At 32.9% G+C, this 20066-nt stretch overlaps 1 protein-coding gene across 2 annotated transcripts in view; it reads left to right on the top strand.

Annotated features, from left to right (window-relative positions):
- LOC129220209 (neuropeptide SIFamide receptor-like) overlaps positions 1-19804 on the top strand; it is a 93295-nt gene extending 73491 nt beyond the window's left edge. For both annotated transcript variants that reach the window (XM_054854574.1, XM_054854575.1), the window contains 3 exons: positions 9999-10098; positions 12773-13130; positions 19172-19804. In XM_054854574.1, coding sequence (XP_054710549.1) covers positions 9999-10098; positions 12773-13130; positions 19172-19540 — 827 coding nt within the window. In that variant the 3' untranslated portion in view covers positions 19541-19804. The remainder of the gene's footprint in view (positions 1-9998; positions 10099-12772; positions 13131-19171) is intronic.
- Positions 19805-20066: the final 262 nt, after the last annotated feature.

Consider the following 20066-nt stretch of genomic DNA (forward strand, 5'->3'; position numbering starts at 1 on the left):
TCTTTTACATAAAATTAAGATTCAGTTGGTGTTCGGGCACAGGAAAATTTACCGATTCATCCCCGGTATATAAGTACATATTGGGTATAGTAAAAATCCTAATGATATTTTTGAAATCAAGCAGTATAGATTCGGAAGTTTAAAAAAGTTTAAAGTTTACTTATTTAGGATCGGAGATAAAGTACGAAAATGAAATCAGCCCCGAGTTCCGAAAGAGAATTTTTGCCGTCAATTGCTGACTATTTGATTCTAGAAACTATTATCCCACCTGATTAAAAGAACGAAACTTAAAAAAAAAGGATCAAAATGAATTAATTACATAGTGTTATGCTAATTGAATATTTAAAAAAAAAAATATCACTTTGCTTAGTGGCAATTTTTATCTTTATCCTCTCATCCTCGTTACATGTTTTATGCTACACTGACCAAATGTATCAGGACACTTTCAAAAATTTACATTTTTAGGGATTTCATGGGCAATACGAGACCCTTTGTAACTTTTGTCACATAAAATGTATATCCCAGTTGTCATTTTCTGCTGAAAGTTTTATCACCCAAGAATTTAGGGGATCATCAACAAATTGAGGAAAACAAACGTGTTTTTTTAAACATCATTTTTCGTAAATAGAATAAATTGTAAATTTAAGAAATCAGTTACCATACTATGTACAATTAGTTTAAGTACGTTCGAGAAAATATCAATGATATTCAGGAAGATATCAGCATATCTCTCAGAACTACAGATTTTATTTGAAGGTTTTTGGCTCATAACTAGTGATGTGCCGGATCGTTAAAAAAGTAGATCCGCTGATACTGATACGGATCCGGATCATTAGTGGCAAGATCCGCGGATACGGATACGGATACGGATCTCAATTCCCCCTCCAAGTATAAAGTGTTACGGGAGGTATTCCCGTCAGAATAATGGCAGTTTCTTCAAAAAATGTCAACTGCGGCAAAAATATAATCAAGACTATGACTTACTCTTTAAAGAAATCTCTGTTAAAATTGAGGGAGAGTTGGAAGGAATGGGTCAGCGCTGCTTTAATGCTTAGATGGAATGTGAAAAATTATTTCTAGCTTTATCGGTAGATGTAGGATACAGGAACAAGAGTGCAAACTGCTACTGGACAGGCTAGAAATAATTTTTCCCATTTTATTTCAGCATAAATGCAGCGCTGACCCATTCCACCTAACTTCTCCGACCGACGAAATACAGAGCCGGGAACACCTTTACAAACAGTAAATAGAGAATTTAGTCTCACTTTTTTTGAAGGATGCCGAGAAAAACAAAAATGAAGAATAACAGAAACCCCAAATCAATAATAAAAATTAATATTCAATTAAAAATAAAAAGAACAAAACATGTCCCAGAAAGCCGACCTTATATTAAGATGAATTTCGCGGGTCAGAACACACATTTTTTAACAAATATGAACTGACAGCAGGTAAAAATTTAAAATCATTGCGCTTTTTCTCCTTATCTTCCGACTATGAAATCGCTACCAATCACGCGTATAAAAGCTTAGGATTGCATTTAAAATTTACTTAACAAGATTATAGCTCCTACTGTATATAAGCTAGAAGTTTCAAATAAATATCAAACGCAGAAAACTTAATTCTTTCAATTAGGGCCAACATTTTTAACGAACGGGTAAATTTTTACTACCATAATTGTGAAAAACGTTGAATCGGTTTTTAATTAATCTCTCCGGTAATTAAAGTTCTACAAAAAACGAGGCCAAGCTAAGAACACTTTTGATCAAGTCACCTTTTGAACGAAAAATGAACTATCGAAATCGGTTCATCTGTTTAGGAGCTACAATTCCACAAAAAGACACACTGATATACACTTTTAAAACTTATTTCACCTTCCTTTTGCAACAAGGGAGTGGGGACAGATTGGCTTCTGAAATGATACTTTATTATTTAAATAGGGAATAAAACCTAATTTAAACGGAATTTAAGAGTCTTTTATTCAAATATTTAAAAAATTTTAGAATAGAAATGATCCGTTTAAGATCCGTCAAAAAAGTAACGGATACGGATACAGATACGGATCTTTATTTTCCCTCGGATATCCGCGGATACGGATACGGATATCCGGAGCATCACTACTCATAACACGCAAAATTTTGCATCAAAACTTACCAAACTTTCAGAAAACTTAACAGTATACAAGTGAAGTATAATACTAAAATTTTAAGTTAAAGTATGGAAAATTTGATGAAATATGAACGTTTAAAGCAATTAATTTTTCACTTCGCATGCGCGAAAGATAGCATTTTATAACTTTTATAATCTAAATCACAACTACATTCCCCAACACTTAAAAAAAGTTCCAGTTCAATATCTTTAAAATTCAGAAATTTATCAGCGATGTAATGAGAAGAATTTGATTAACTCTTGGACAAGCTACTCCCCTCCAGGATTTCCAATCCCGCGGGATCACTTTATATTTCTAAAAATAGAAATAGTTGCGCTTTTTACTAAGAACTGCTTTTGTAATTTGAATGAGTAGTTTTTTTGAATTCCATACACCAATTGAAAAGCACTACAAAGTCAAATTCAAATTAGTAATTACTGTTTGGCACGCAAAAGTGTGCCCTAAAAGTCCAATGCATCTTTACAAAGCATCGCTACTACGGATGAGAAAGTATTTTTGCTCAAAAAATAATGCGCTTGATGAAAACACGTGCTGTGGCTCCACTTTTGTGAAAGATCCCCATTACACATTCGTCATCTTCTAAAATAGATTTTGCTACTCTTATGCATGGTTTTTTGCAAAAGAACTGCACATTTCGGATAAAAACGATGGCAGTGTATTGTTTGCTGTAACCACTTTAACTTGTATCAAGAATACCCTTGTTGTTGCATAAAGGTTGGTCATTGAATAAGTGCATTTGGTTCATTACTGCAAGGTGTGAGTGCTACTTGGGTTCACCAAGTCGTAGGCTCAGTAAAAGTGTTTTAATTCAGGCTCAGTAAAAGTGTTTAAAAGTGTGATAACTTCGTTAATTTTACCTCTCACTTGAAAGAGACATTCAAAACTTGAGCAGCTTAACTTATGCACTGTCATGCGAGTCATCCTATGTTTCATCCATTTTTCTGTCGCCTCTTTTACAGTTGTGCCAAAGATATAAATAATGGCAGGTTTTACAGCTTTATTCTTTCTAGAAATATAGTGTGCACTTAAAGTTAAAGGTTTTGAGTGCATTCCTTAAGCATATAGAAGTTCTTCAATATTGCAATGAGACTACCGCAGCGGGTTTTGCAATCTGCAATACACTCTCCTTATTTTTTTTCTAAGGAGTAATTTTCTGGATATATATATATATATATATATATATATATATATACATATATATAAATCTCGTGTCACGATATATGTTCGGGGTAAACTCCGAAACTATTGAACCGATTTCAATAAAATTTCTCAACTATATGTAATTTGGCGCATCTAAAAAGATAGGATACTTTTTATCATTTATTATTGCAAATTAAATGTTACTTTCCTAATAATGGTGTGAATAGCTTGTTTAGTTCTACGAATTCCTATTAGATGGCGGTGTAAATTAATCAATCAAAAGAACTCGAACATCGTTTGCAATCTGCACTGTAAAAAAAACCGAAACATTCCTGATTATTTCCGAAGAACGTTTCGAGATTTTACAGGTTTTTATCCCCTTCCTGAGAAAATAATTATATTTGCCCAAAAATTTCCTAAATTTCTACAAATTGCACAAATGCAGACTTCTAACAGTTGTTAAAATATTTTTCCCACCAGTATAAAAATCAGCTAATTCTACTCGATTGTGACCCGTCCGGATTAATTAAGCTCCGAATGAGATCGTAATAATTTTCTGGATCCCGTAACTTTGCAAGAATGGCAGGCGAGTGAGGTTCTGTTTTTGCATTGGCCATGGTTGTAATAATGTTTTTGTAGCTTTCTTGGAAAAGCTGAAAGGTGCTAAGCTATGATTTTAATAATACCTGAGTTTTCTGGCTGTCAGACACCCGACCGGCTTTAACTTGGAAGATTACTGAATTCTTCAGAAGTATTTCAGGATAATTTCTGGAAGGTTACTGAATTTTAGTGGAAAACATTTCTGTTTATTTGCGAGACATTTAAAATACCATTAGGTCTTGCTAAGATATGTTCGCAAATGAAAATAGCATCATAAGGACTTTCCGCCACTTTGTTAGATGGTTGGCTAACAGTACATAGAGTTTTAACGTTGCCATTAGATATTTATAACAAACCAAACGGCGCGGCGTTGAGACGAAAAGATAATTAATTGAGATTATCTTCCCGGATAAACTGTAAACATTCCAACAGAATTTTTAATTCTCTGGATATACCAGGAATGCCACCACACAATCTCCGGTTCAAAATTTGTTTACCAATCATCCTTCTCCGTAATTTAAACCCACCTAGCTAGTGCAACGGTACACTTATAGTTATCAAACACCAGAAATGCTCTCGAAGCAACGCTTTTAGGAACGGGAAAAATTGAATTAGAAATCCTCCTGTTACTACGCATTCCATTTTTAGCTTCAGAATCTACACTTTCATTTAGATTGCTTCAATTTCTGATTCGTTAATCTTTCGCGATAGCCATAAAAAGATCTCAAGGGCAAACAATGTCGGTTTGGATTTGGAAAATCCGTGTTTCTCCCATGGGCAACTATATGTCGCCTGCTCACGTGTGGGAAAAACGTCAATTCTATTCATGATAACAAACGATAGGTTAACCCAGAACATTTTGCACAAACAAGTACTAAGATAATTTCCAGTTTAAAAAAATTATAATATTAATAATAAAAAAAACAATAGTTCAAAATTAGTGTATTCTACCTCATTTAGAAAATTTAATTTTTATAAGTTTTGAATTTATGTATTATATTTTGTGAGAAAGTCATAAGCTAAAGTTAAAGCTGAAACGAATAATTGTACACTCAGAGAGTGTAATTTGGTCAATGTTTAAATTAACGTTTCCATACGTAACCTATCATTTTCAAATTGCTGGGCATGTTTGGCCGAAGTACGTACTGTAACGGATCCGGAGCGACTTCCAACTTTCTTGAAAAGACGACACAGTTCTTGAGAACACACAGGAGATTTATTTACACTATGTACAGGAAAGATCGTTAACAACTGCTAAATTCATCATCAGCAATTAAGCAAATATCAATCAGCACCGTAAGCTTAACGGTTACACACGTATTTAGATCGAAATGCGAAAAACAACACAGCGAAATGCCTCGCAATAAACAGAGCTACTACACTCTCAGTACAAATTCTCAATCGAAACTGACATTTTATCATGCGGGACACTTTTTATAAACATCGAAAAGTTTCCACAATATTCCAAATGCTTCTAGAAAATCGTAGACCGTTATTTTATTATTATTCACAAACCTTATCAATAAAAAATAGGGGACCGTATACTTCAGCCGAATGTATAGGGGCTGTATATTCATTACGGGAAACTATTTACAGGTTACGTTACTACAATAATTACTATTTACAGAATTTGTAACAGTACTAATTACATTTACTAAGCATAAGTATAGTACATAATTTCATTTACTATAGAAACATTTGTTAGTGTTTTATAAATTTAATAAGTACTTACATTACCCAAGGTCACACATTTTCAACCACATAAGTTTTGAAATGGGCTAAACTATTTTCAGCATTATTTTACATATTAATTTGACTGCCCCAAAATGATGACTTCTGAGCCACAGCGACCCGTGGCTGGATCAGCTAGTAAAAGTTATAAATTGCTATCCTTCGCGCCTGCGCACTGAAAAATTAATTGCTTTAAATGTCCATATTTCATCAAATTTTCAACTTTTTACCTCAAATTTTGGTATTATACTTATTTTATACGCAGTCAAGTTTTCTGAAAGTTTGGTAAGTTTTGATGCAAAACTTTGCGCGCTATTTGCCAAACATTTTAAAACAAAATTAATAGTTCTAAAAGAAGTGCTTATATCTTCATGAATATCTGATATTTCCTCGAAAGTACGCAAAATAATTGTACATAGTAAGGTAACTGATTTCTGAAATTTACAGCTTATTCTCAGCTGTTTACGATGAACGATGATCAAAAAAACATTTTTTGTTTTCCTCTCAATTTGTTGCTGATCCCCTGAATACATGGATGTTAGAACTTTTATTGGAAAAGGATAGCTTGAGCATACCTTTTATGTGACAAAACTATTACAACTTACTGACTGTTGGTTCGATTTGAAAAATTCTTTTTGGGTTGAATAGTCCATTTATTGAGGAATGCTATAGGCTATAGGTCATCATGCTATGTCTAATAGGAGAGGAGCAGCAACAAAAAATGTTATGAAAATGGGAAAATTTATGTTATAATATAAAATGCTTGGAATGCAGAAAATGCGCAGCCAAAGTGGCTCGACCTGAATGTGCGGACTTCGTGATCCAGTGGGCGTAGGTTCAAGTCAGCCATGAGACAAAGCTCGAGGGAACGTTCCGGGAAAATCCTAAACGACTAATTAACTCATCTCCGACTAATTAACTCATCATCTAATTGATGGCGGGGTAAGTTTAGTTCTATGAATTCCTAATAGATGGCGGGGTAAGTTAATCCTTTGAGAGGGCGCCGGTCGAAAGTCTCGATAGCAGCGAGGAACCATGCCCACGCTACGCTGTTGTGATGAGTAAACAAATTTTTGAATGCGTTTTTTTTTTATGTTCAGGTATGTAACTTGATTTTGTACGATTTTTCTATTGGGTTTTGTTTTCCTTATTTCTTCAACGGTTGTTTTTGTTCTTTTTGTTGCAAATAGTTACTTATTTAACTAAATAATTTTATTTGTTGTATTATTTAATTGAGATTGTTCTTTATAACATTTTTATTCTAGAATTGTTTTTAGCGAAACACTTTTAAATTGCAGGGAAAAAAAAGTAGCTTCACTCGTAAAAGAGCAGGGTTACAATAGCGTGGTTGATTGGCACGTTAAGCGATGACTAATGTAGTTGAAGGATTATTTTGAGTTTTAAAGCTACTGTTAATGTTTTTATGTGTTTTGGCCAACAATTTTAAATTCCTAAGAGACTTTAATAGGTCATTTGAAAAGGTGTGTACGCATTTTAGGAAGAAAAAATGATTATTTTACATCAGAATTGGGGCGGGGGAGGGGTCGTGGATGTGTTTTGTTAAACGGACTTCCTTTAACTTTTTAGCACGGGCATCGCGATGCGGGTACTGCTAGTAGTGCATATACTGGAGACAAAAATAACTTGTCTAACTACAAACTATGCTTACACACACTGCAGCACCTTCCTCGGTAAAAAGCATCTTCATAGGCAATCGTTAGCCTCCAATCTCATTTATGGAGTTTCCGCAAGATAAAACCTAAAAGTTCGTGCTGAAAGGTGCTTGATTGGTGGATATATACATATGAAGCAGTGAAAACCAAAGGGATGTAAGTGGAAAAACTTTAAGTTTTGAGTAAAATGCGTTCAAAGATAAGGTATTAAGTAGGCTTTCATTGAAAAGTTTTTTCTAAATCATGCCGTATAATATAACCTGCCGGGGCGCCTAGTACTATTTCTTGCCCCAAGACAGAGGAGAGGTTCACTTACCATTTATACTGGTTATCTACAAATTTTTGATTTTGCTACTTACATCCCTGTGTTTCTCACTGCCTCATATGACTAACATAAAAACGCTATTTCTCAGGCTCAATTGCTATTTGTGTAAGACAAACAAAACTTTACTGGAGTGTGCTATATATTTTTTTTCTCACTTAAGGTTCTAATATATACCTCGAAGCAGAATAGAGCAAGGCACTGAAAAACACATTCAATAACAGTATTTAAGTTAATTTGCAAAGACCAGATTATGAAATAAAAATGATCTCTAACTCTAAGTCAAAGGCATTAAGTCGGACGAACAGAAAAGTACCAAATTGTACTGCTATTGCATAACGTCTTATTTAGTATAATTACTTTATAAAGTCATTATGAAACATAAATCTGTTGGAAAAAAACTTCACGCTTTAGCACCTCTAAAGTTAATGAGAAATCTGCATAATAAAGAGCGTTTTGTCCATTAAAAACTTTGACAAATGGGACGTTAATGAGAACCCGAGTGATGACAAATTGCGAAAATGTACCACAGGCATTGGGGATGATCCTCCACAACATATATTGAGAGGAAGTAATTGCTTTTTCTCACTGCGAAAGGTGGACAATATTGTAGCAATTAATGACACGAGGAAAATTAAATTGGGGAGAAACGGAAAATATAAACGCAATCATTTCATGTACTGTCATTTCCGAGTTTTGTTTTTTCTTCTCTGTAATTATAAAAGCAATTAATACAGATTTAAAAAAATCTGAGATCTTGAAAACATAAGTATCTATCTGCTATTGAAAACATAAGTATACGTATTTTAAAAACACAACATTACAGAATTAGTACATGCAATATATTAGACAGCCCGTTTATCACATCCATTGACTGCAGTTTCGTTCTTATTATAACTCCTCAGTCAGGAATAGTGAATAACCGAACTGGAGGCAGAATTCATCTCATTGAAGCTGAGAGGGCCAGAAAAGTGGTAGATGAAATAAATTTATGTCGCCAGCGAATGTTCGCAGCATGCTGCGATTCAACTTATGAATTGAAGGCAAAGCTTGGAGCAGTAAGTTACCGCCCCTAATTTTAAAATTTACTGCTGAACATCACATTAGAAATTTAAAATGTATATTATCACGATAAAAAAAGCATTTTAAAGCGCAAAATCAATTACTCCCGCTGCGAATAAAAATAGAAGTAAATAATAAGAATACCTTCATTAAAAGCAAAAATTTTCTTTTGTATTGCACATACTGCTTACTAGCTTTCGATAAACCTTCTTATCTTAGCAGAAGTATGTAAACTACGAGATCTCATTCTAAAATTAAATAAAATATATTTAGAAAGCGAATTTAAAAATATCTAACCTCTTTCTGTTGAAAAATAAGTTATGTTACTTAATGTGTTTTAAGATCTTGAAAACTAATCTGAGTGTATATGTAACTAATTTTGAAATCAATTACAGGAAAACAAATGGAACGGCATTAAGTTCAAAAATGTGTAACATCATCAGAACTTGTAAAATTTCAACGTTTAATATCAAAAGTCGAAGTGTTCTCTTTTAAATTAGGCGAAGGCTCTGAATATTTTTTTTTCTTCAATATTTATTGCACTTTTCTGAAACTTTATACGATTATTGAACCTGACATAAATATCATATTTTGACTACGAATTTGTTGAAAAACATTTTTTCGATATGTTGTTTCAAAAAAAAAAAAACATATTTTTAGCAAAAAAACTACCATTTCTTTAACACTTCCTATGCCCTCATTTTTCACAATTTAAAAAACTTTTTGCATCTATCTCTCTGTGAGATACCAGAGAGTGATATGACCCTCCAATTTTAAAATAATAAAAACAGGTTTTATGGGTAAATGTTTGAAAATTTCCCCCGAAAAATGTGCTTACTGCCCCTTAAGTTTAATTAATCATTATTTCATAACCACATATTGCATGTACATTAACTTTTCGAGGTTTATATCACAGTAAATTGTTTAATTACCATGTTTGCAAAGTTTCAAATCTTTCAACTTATTACTTTCTTCGCTAGAGCTGTTGACGTAAATAAAAACTTGAAAACGTGGTTATGAGAAAATCAAGAAAGAAAAAGTAAATTTCAGTTATAAGCAGTGCATTTGAGTTGAGTAAATTTCGTCTAGTTTTCTCAATAACTCGTCGCTTTAAAAAACAATTGCGGATTTTGGAAGAAGAACACCAGGGCTGTCTACATTTCTCAAAATCTCAAAATCGATTTTTTTAACGAAAATTATTGTGTTCGCCTACCTTAAATCAGATTTTTTTTGATAAAAAAGTGTTTTATAGATTAAGATAATTATTAAATCATTAACACGTACATTTCCTTTCCATTTTCAGCATGGATGCTTGGTTGGTTCATGTGCAAAAGTGTTTCCTACCTTCAAGGAGTATCAGTCAGTGCTTCAATCAACACACTTGTTGCCATTTCTATGGACAGGTCAGTTATGAATGTTCAAATATTTAAAGAAAACTTGTACATTCGATTAATTTTATTTTAATGACTGAGCTTTTAATCCCTACATCTATTTTGCGTTTCACAGCACGTATGAAACCGTTTTTGCAAAGCATTGACGTAATTAGTAAAGTATGATTTTAATTATTTCTTACATAGTTAAATTAAGTAAATGCTTGTTTTCTAAAATTTTGATTGCGCTTCAGATTTTAAACGTTAATTACCATGCAAGTAAAAACACTCAAAAATTTATAAATGTATTTTTCACGATTTCATCAAAAGTATTCCTTTAATGCACCTGCATTAAAAGAGCGTTCATTAAATGAAAGCAAATACAAAATGTTTATGTAGTTCTCGGAAATGTTTAAATTTGGACATTTTAATAAGATCACAATGATTCAATAAATAAAAAAAATGCTGAGAACTTGGTTTTGTGTGTAATTAAATTAAGGCGACAGCAGTAAAAATCCTAAATTAAAAAAAAAAAAAAAACATTTGAACGAAATCACGAGAATGGTAAGAAATGTAATGTAAAAAGTAGTCTGAGTACATATCTGGAATTTTTGTATACGAAAGGAGCAAAGTTTGAAGCACTTTGATGTATCAAGAAAGCTAGTAGTGGTATAGGGGGGGGGGTTTCTTTTCTAATCTTTTTTGCTCTGAAGCTGTAAGTTTTGCTCCCATTCTTGTCGCTTTCTGCAAATTTCAAAAAGAGCCACAACATTTGTTTTCATAGATGTAAAATTCTCTAAAAATCTTTTGAAAGATACATTTTGGTCGAAGAGAATCTTCAAAAATACTCCCTGACAATTATTCGCGATGTAATAGCACATTACTTGCATAAGATGGGAAAGAAGAGCTCAAAATATTAAAAAATATTAAATAAGTAATCAATCTAAAAGAATTATTATAACACAATTCCGACAGCACCGGTAATGGCGTAATCCAAAGCATTAATGCTATTACAAGCTCAAATTTCTCTCATCGCGCCAAAAAAAAGTGCAAATTTAAAAAATAAAGTTTCAAAAGGCAGTCAAAAAAATCTTAAGTAATTATTCAATTAATATTTAGATTTGAATCAGATACATATAAATTGCATTAATTACAAAACTATTTATCCTGCAAAATTTAACTTCATATGATGGAGTTTGAATATTTCATGTGTTAAAAACTACTACTTTGGACGCCGGTTAATTGAATCAACCGCTTTATGAAATCAAAACTGTCTAGAACAAACGCAATTCTTATAAGCGGAAGTCACTGTACTTTTAATACTGTCATAATTCTCATTTTTTTTTTTTTTTTTTTGCTAATTCATCATAAGAATTGTTTCATTTGAAAGCATTATTTTTCCGCTAGTGAACTTTGCAATACAATCAATGGATATTAAAAAGAAAATTTTCCATAAAAGAAAAGATAAGAGAAATTAAAAAATCTTGCATACAATGAAATTTTTAGCTGCCAAGTAAAAAATAAAAAGAAAGAAGGAGAAAATTTCCTTTCTTGTTCATTATAGTAGTTTTCCCAGTTAAAAATAGCTTAACCCTCGTGATGAGCTTCTGCTTTAAGCAATTAACTGGCAGCAAAGGATGTATTAATAAAACTTTTCGGCCGTCAAAAGAAATTATGGTTTTCCGCATACAACTGTTGCTAAGTTAAACAAAATGTTCAGATTTAAGAATAAGTTCTTTAAGCAGAACTTTTTGAAAATGACGGCGAAGTAAAAGCAATTAAGTCGAGTTTAAACTGCCCCGGGTAAGTGTTACATTAAACTTTATCTGGAAGAGTAAAGAATTTCAATGTTGAAACATCTTAAAATACTGCATGAAATTAGAAAATTAAAATTTTCAAGGCATTTTGTGGAAGAAGGAGTTTGAAGAACTTCATCTAATTACACGTAAACCATACATTCTTGGCATTTGTTGAAATTTATTTTAAATGAGGAATGTTTAATGTTTAATGAGGACTGGAAATGAAGACTGGTAAAGTTAAATAATTGAAACAAAAAGGGGAAAAAATGATAATACTTAAAGCAGTAGGGTCACTGCGTGGGAAGCCTCCCCCCTCTCGGCTGTCAACCGTCTGGAATATGACACCAGAAATTAAATTTGCGAGTTGTAATGGGGTCGTTAAATTCTTTGCCCATCAGATGCCATCTTATCAGATGCAGAATGCTGTTTGTCCAATACTAAACCCTACTCCACAACACTACACTACACCCGCGTACCTACCACTACGTGCGGTTTAACCGATTGAATCCTGAAGTGATCTTCGTTTTTTGATCCACACCAGGATCTGAGCAATCGCGGAACCATTGCTCTACGAAGCATTGATCGGGAATGGGAGCTTGGAGGACCAAGTGACCACGAACATGGTTAACGTGCACCAGTCACCATGAAAGAACCCTAAGGATCTTCGACTGGCATCTAACCCGGAACCCACCAGCAACGGTTCCGATATCTTCCCGACCAACGTACCACGGTCTTAGTTTTACCCAACAGAAGTTTCCCTCTGAGGGTCTGAAAGGAAACTGATTCTTACCAGGGGAAAATGTGATATTTTCCGCTGTGTACACGCAATGTGTATATACAGATGTATTGACTGATTGTTGTGCTTATTTCTAGTCGTTAATCAAGCTTAACTTTGAAATTATTTGCAGATTTCTGGCAATCTGTTATCCTCTGAGATGTCAGATGACAACCAGCAATGCTCGTCGGATCATCATCATCATATGGGTGTTTTCATTCTTCATAACTCTCCCATGGGCGTTATACTTTCGTCTGGAGCCCATGGACCCTTCCCTTCCAGAAGTGAACATCTGCCGCGAGGTTTGGCCAGAGGAACATTCCGAAACTCTCTACTTTCTCATTGCTAATCTCGGCCTGTGCTACATCTTGCCTCTTTTTGTCATATCCTTCTGTTACGTAGCAATTTGGATCAAAGTGTGCCGCAGAAGTATCCCGGGAGAGACCAAAGGCACAAATGCGGATCTAGTGATGCAGAGATCGAAATTGAAAGTGAGGATAATTCAGGATACGTTTTTAGTTCCAAAGACATTTGAACTATAAATTGACACTATATTTTACCAAATCTAATGCCATAGATGCTTACTTCCAATTGCAAAAAATGGTCAAAATAAGAAGCAGAGTTAAGATGTTGACAGTTTGAAGCGAAAAAGTAAATTAGTGAAAAAATACGAAGTTTGTAATCGTTTAAACGAACTGTAGTTCCTTTAAGGGAAATAACCTCCATTAAGTTAATAATTGGTTGAGGGAAATAATCACATTAGTTTATAATTTAAACACAAAATGTTTGACATTCACCAAGATATGAATCGCAGCGTTTTGCGACTTACACCATTTTAATCTCGAATCAGTCCAATATACCTTTTGGGGTGGAAATGCAGCGGCTAGCATGGGTTACCATTATACGTGCTTAGTGTGCGTTTTTTCAAATTGTACGACCTTTTGTACTAGCTTTTTACGTATCCTAGCGTAATATTTTCATTTATTTTCAATAGCAAAGAAAAAAAAAGATATATGATAGTTTGTGTGTTTACTTCGACAAGCTGTCATTCTTCTGAAAGAATGATCAGTTTCAATCTCATGCTTTGCATATGGTCCCTTACAACTTTGTCAAACATCTCATTAGCTTGGCTCCCCAATGCTTCCACCTTTTTGTGATGGAATTATTTTTCAATTGAGATTACTTCCCTAAATGTCAGTTAATAAACCAAGGGCCAGTATAAAAAGTTTGATTTCGTATTTTTTTCATCAACTTTCATTTTCACTTCAAACATTTAATGTCTTAAATCGGTTTTTATGTTGACCATTTATCCAGTTGGAAGGTGCATTCAAAACTAACAGTTGCGAAAATAGAGGTAATGCAAGTTAACCGGGGTCACGTTGTATATGCTCTCATTATATGTTTCTGCAAGATTATGCACCTTAACAAAAAGTAAGATCAATTTTACTGTTTGTCTAAGATAATATCCTAGAATTTCCCTAGCCAAGGAATTTGCCTGATGTGTAGCCAATTAAAACTTTATGGCAAGTCACACCTTATATAACGTCACACATACAAATGTCCAATTAAAAATACACACTCGGTTAATTATTTAAAAACTTAATAATTTTTGTTTCACCTTCTTAGAAAAAAGAAAGAGTCAAACTGTACAGGAAGTACGCCACAGTGGCTAAAGAGAGTGTACAACATAATATTTTATTAATGACTAGTGGTACCCGCACGGCTTTGCCCGTAATAGAAAAATTAAAAGGTCTTTTGGTTCGCCTGTATATTTACAAATAATGTATGGTGAATTTTCTCGCCAATTGGTGTGTACCCATGTTACGGTTCCACGTTATTAAAATTTCGTATCTCGCCAATTGGCTTGTGCCCATGTTACGGTTCTACATTATGATAATTTCGTAATTTACTCGTCCATCTTATGATAGTTTTGTTCTTAAAATTGGAATAGAAAAAGTACCACATCGAATTTTCGAAAAATCGCTTCGAGGTGCACACCCCCCCTGCTATAAACTAACTTTGTGCTAAATTTCCTGAAAATCGGCCGAATGGTCAAGGCGCTATGCGCATCACAGAGATCCTGACAGACAGAGATCCGGACTGAGATCCTGACAGACAGAGGGACTTTCAGCTTTATTATTAGTAATAAAGATGTTATCAGTTTTTCCTAATGTCTTGCATATTGTTCGGTATATTAAAAAGCGAGTGAGTGAAACTATGTATCTATGCCATCGTTACTCCTGACGAACGACAGAAAGCTGACCATCGAAGCAAGTACCGATAGATTCACAATTTTTTTAGACAACGTGTTTGGCTAAGTCGCATAATTTTACGACTTTAATTAGCTGAGATATTAAACAAAAACGTTTTTGATGTCTCTCCGTTCTTCCTTCCAAATTTACTGGTAGTTTGTTTTTCTTTTCCATTTTTTCGCTAATTCCTTCGTTCCGTTTCAAGGTCATAAAGCTGGCAGATTGTCTGGTTTTAAGCGGAAGTGGAAGAACTAGCAAGGCGTGTTTTTTGAATGATTTTTAACTGCCTTATCCTTTCCGTTTGGGGAAAATTAAAGGCTCGTGCGGAACTTAGAATGGTTCCAGCGAAAGAGGGTGAAGTTAGAGTTATGCTGCGCCGAAAACTTATGAACTTCCCATTAATACCTGTAACACCTCAGGAGGTAAGGAGGGGGTTATGCTTCCTAAGTACATCACCGAAGGCAGTGTACAACAGCACGCCGCAGGCTCATTGCACAAGTTGCTATAAGATGAAAGGTGTAGGCGGTTGGCGAAATCTAGCCACCCTGGCGTCTAGTATATACATAACTGGAGATATTTTTTTACTGGATTTCAGTACTAGTGTATCAAATCATGATTGTATTGAACTTCCACATTAATTTGGCAACCCGCAGTAGGCAAAAAAGATGATTATCAAGATGCTAAACTTAAACTGAATTCATGATTTCGAAGAACATCTTACTTTAAGCAAAAGTTGGCTGAGTGCACGTGCTTAATATATTTCTCTCTTTTTTTTTCTTCTGAAGAAAACGTATTTTATGTAATGTTAATATAGTAATGCTAACATTTATAATGTAACATTTTTTTAAATAGAACTTCGAATCTCATGGTGGTGCTTGCGGCTCAGAATGAAAATGTGTTTAAAGCAAATGTGTGAGAGCAAAATTAAAACTAAGAACCAAAGTAAACAAGTTTCATCTTTCTCGTCAGCTGCAATAACCGAAAAACCATTTTGGGAAATAGTTTTTAAAATGTCTTGAAAGGAAACAAAACTAAAGTCAGGGTAACTGAAAAAGTATGATTTTAAGAGATTTGAGAGAGAGCGTTATGATTCTAAGTAGCGCTGATTTTAAGAGAGCAAAATTGCAACATTTAAAAGTCTCAAGTTTCATCCTTATCACATCTTGCAATCGGCGAAAAAATATTTTTTTATGGAATAAAGATTTACGATAGTTAAGAACAAGGTATTAGGTCTCAACTTATCGCAGCTGATAAAGAAGATGAAAGTTATTTTGAAGGAATCAAAATTAAAACTAATCAAAATTCAAAATTTACTTGTAGGTTTAATGTTATTTAATCTTACAATTAGTATGAAACAATTTTTCGAAAGGAAAAAATATAAGAAAGGAAACCTAAAACAAGTGTTAAGATCATTTTCTTTTTTTAAACTAACAACATTATATCTTTATATTAAAATTAAGTTTCGAACCATTCTTTCGGTTAAAAATTTTGAGATATTAGCTTGTTTTATGCTAACACAATAAGCGGAAGCATTAATTAAAAAGGTTTTCCTTCTCCCTCCTTTTATTGACATTCATTCGATCACTATAACGTAACGTTGTCTTTATTTCTCATTGACAATGCCCAATTTATTGTTTCAATTTTGAGGACCTTTTTTGTTACATAAATATCAATGTCGTGTCAAAGTTTTACAATTATTAACACAGTGGCTATTACATTAAATATCCGTTTCACAAATAAGTCCATTTTTTATATACTTACAAAGTAATGGTTAGATTATTCAATAACATCCTCGAAAGTTTTGCAAATGCAATTCGTTAGGCCATAAAGCCATCACTTTTTTGAGTTTCACAAAAAGATCTTGAGTTGTAATTGGAAGAGAGGGTCGTCGAAGTATCAAATTTGATACAGAACATTTTCCAACGCACAAATCGGATAGAGAAATGTCTACCTTTTATTGCATTTGTTTCGCACGTATCATCTAACAGCCGTTCCAAATCCATCCTGATTCTTTCAACGATTGAACAGGTTCAATTTAATTTAAATCTCAATCCTTCTGAAATGTTTTGGTTTAAAATTTTGAAATGGTTTGTTGATTGCGGAACAGAGAGAATGTATCAGCAAAAGAAGTTTTCGATTTCAAAATTGCACATAAAGGCCTTTCTAAACCGACAGCCGAAATCTACAGCTTTTTATAGTGCTATTTTGAAATAAACTTAAGTACTTTACCAGTACTTGTGTCAGTTAAAAAGTCGAATCGTATTCAAAAAAAATATCTCCGAAAAATAACCGACTTAAAACACATTCGCGACGTCATTTAATATCTTTTATAACTAAATATCTAATTTATAACAGAAGCAGGACAGATGAAATGAAATTTGACTTTTTTTAATGATCACATTAAAAAGGTCTGTTACTCTCATTATAAAATATAGAGACCTACATCATTTAAAATTTCTATGCATTAGTATATTAATATTGAAAAACTTTAAAACAATAAGTTAAAACTTAAGAATTTAAAGTACTTTGAGAAAGAGCTTCAGCAATCATATTGGAATTGAAACAATTCATCAAGAACATTGAAGAATTCGCTCTTTTTCTTTAAATTTCCTACACGTATCCTGAGCCTGTTTAAGTCAATGGATGTAATTTACAGCCTCGGTCAATGCTCAATTAACACGGGTACAACTCTTGTACTTGTTTTCAATTGTATGTTAATTTTACATGCTTGACGGAAATCAGCCTATTTTTACATAAAACAAAGTTTTAAAGACTATGGGACTCCCACATTTTTTAAAAGAGAAATCCGAGCAACGTTATTAAATTAGGACCTTAGAGGAACTAATCACTTCGATGACAACCAAAACTCACTTCAACTTCCATAAAATACGGACGAAATTACTTTTGGATGACCTACTTCGGTGTAACTTCTAAAACAAATGAATGCATTCTTGTAAGTTTTGATGTTACGTGTCTAGAATATCAATTCCGAGTATCTAACATCACGTGGAACTTTACGTTTCAAGTACTTAAAATTAATTACCTAAAAATCAGTATTTTTATAGATAGTAGGGGAATGTGGGGCAAAGTGAAATGGTGAAATATTTACTATGCTTTTAGTGCCACCTATCAGTTAATATTTTAACTATATAGTAGCACATGTAATCCATTACAGTCAGGAAAAAAATGCCACCAAAGATTAAAGCATATGATAATGCAGGCAATTTTCTAAAATCTATACTCGTATTGTAATATTTTGGTGCAAGTCAAAAATGATTTTTGTTATTATAAATTGATAAAAATTTTATTATTAACATTTTAAATATTAATCAAAGTCTTCTAATGCTCTGTGAAATATTTATTTGGTTAAATATTAACCATATTTGTCTTTTAAATATTTTCTATAATCAGTCAATTACATGCAGGGTGAAGTAAAATAGCTTCTTTTGTTCACTCGTTCAATCATTTACTAAATCACTTACTCATTCGTTTGATAATACATTCATTTACAATCCTCCATTTAGTGATTCACTTATTTATTCATTTTTTCACTTATTTTCCTATTCATTTACACTTTTCCTTGTTCATTTATTTTTCGTTATGTATCAATTTACTAACTAATTTAACTTTCAATAAATTGTCTTGGTATCTTTTCATTTATTCATTTAACCTTTTATTTACTGATTTATTTGATTAAAAATATTTTCTATAATTGAAAAGAAAATATTTCATTAGAAAATTATTTTCTTTTTTACTTTGCCCAATAAAAAAGGGAACATTTTCCACTTTTTTCCTTGTTCGTATGTGCATAATAAACTAAATGCTAAATTTTGTTATGTAATGCTGAAAAAAAAAAAAACTATTTTTCAATTTAATTAAGAAAAGGTATAACAATCAGTTTTTGGATGAAATATTTTATCATAATTGAACTACAACATTCCAGTCATCATACTTATTTATTCCGGAAGCTCGAAGAGAGAGGAACAATTAACGAAGTGAGAAGTCAGGAGGTGTAAGTGCCAAAATTGTAAAAAAAAAGGGATGGGGAAATAGTTTATGAAAGCTTTTTAATATGCGTTTTAGTCGAAACTTTAAAAAGTGCACTTACTTCCCTTTGCTTCACACTGCATCACTTACACAATATTTTGAAAAGTAGTTTTTTATTTGACTTTTGTTGGGAAACAATAAAATAACATAAATGCTAAAAAAAATTATAGCAAAACATTTTCAGCAGTTCAAATCAAGAAAATTAACCTAATATGTTTTTTAATACTTTCTAGGTTGTGAAGATGATGGTAGTTGTAGTAGTACTCTTCGTTCTCTCCTGGCTGCCACTTTATATTATATTCACTATGGTCAAGCTTGGAGGACCAGTCGAGGAAAACAGCACAAAGGAACAGATACTTATGGTTATGGTTCCCATTGCGCAATGGCTGGGGGCTTCCAACAGTTGTATCAATCCTGTTCTTTACACATTCTTTAACAAGAAGTTCAGAAGAGGATTTTTGGCAATTATCAAGAGTCGATCCTGCTGTGGTACTTTGCGGTACGATACTGGTCCTAAAGGTACCAGGAGTACAGTACTGCGAAGCACTTTTAAGTCCCGTAATGATACTCAATGCGACTACATGCCAACAGCTCAAGTATAATGAATTGTGATTAATCATTTGATGAATATTTATTTAACGAAATTGTAATCTGGTATAACTGTTCGTGTATCTACATACTTGTAATGTGTATTTTGAGAGAAATCTAAGTGTTTTTAAAACATTGCTCACAGTATCAATTTTAATGTACAAGATTTTACGCATAACTAAATGTTTATTTTTATGTATTATTAAACATTGCACTAGTTTATTTGTTTGATGAATATTTTAAATGTAACACGAATAAAGTTGTAATGCATGGTTACCTACAACACACCCAAAATTATGGTATTCGATTCTGTTTTTACTTGTTTTGATGATTAGCATCCGTTAATATATTTATGTAATAATTGCACTCATTTTTAGCATTCCAAAAACATTTGAAATATGTGCAAATTCGAAGTTTTATAATTAAGTGTTGAAACGGTTGATACATATATATTCTTTTTTTTATAGTTACATAAATACCTTTTTTTATTTTTTTTTACATTTTCTCCGTAATGAAACTCATAGCAAATTATAACAAAAC

This window comes from Uloborus diversus, chromosome 4, assembly GCF_026930045.1.
Source record: "Uloborus diversus isolate 005 chromosome 4, Udiv.v.3.1, whole genome shotgun sequence".
Lineage (NCBI taxonomy): Eukaryota > Metazoa > Arthropoda > Arachnida > Araneae > Uloboridae > Uloborus > Uloborus diversus.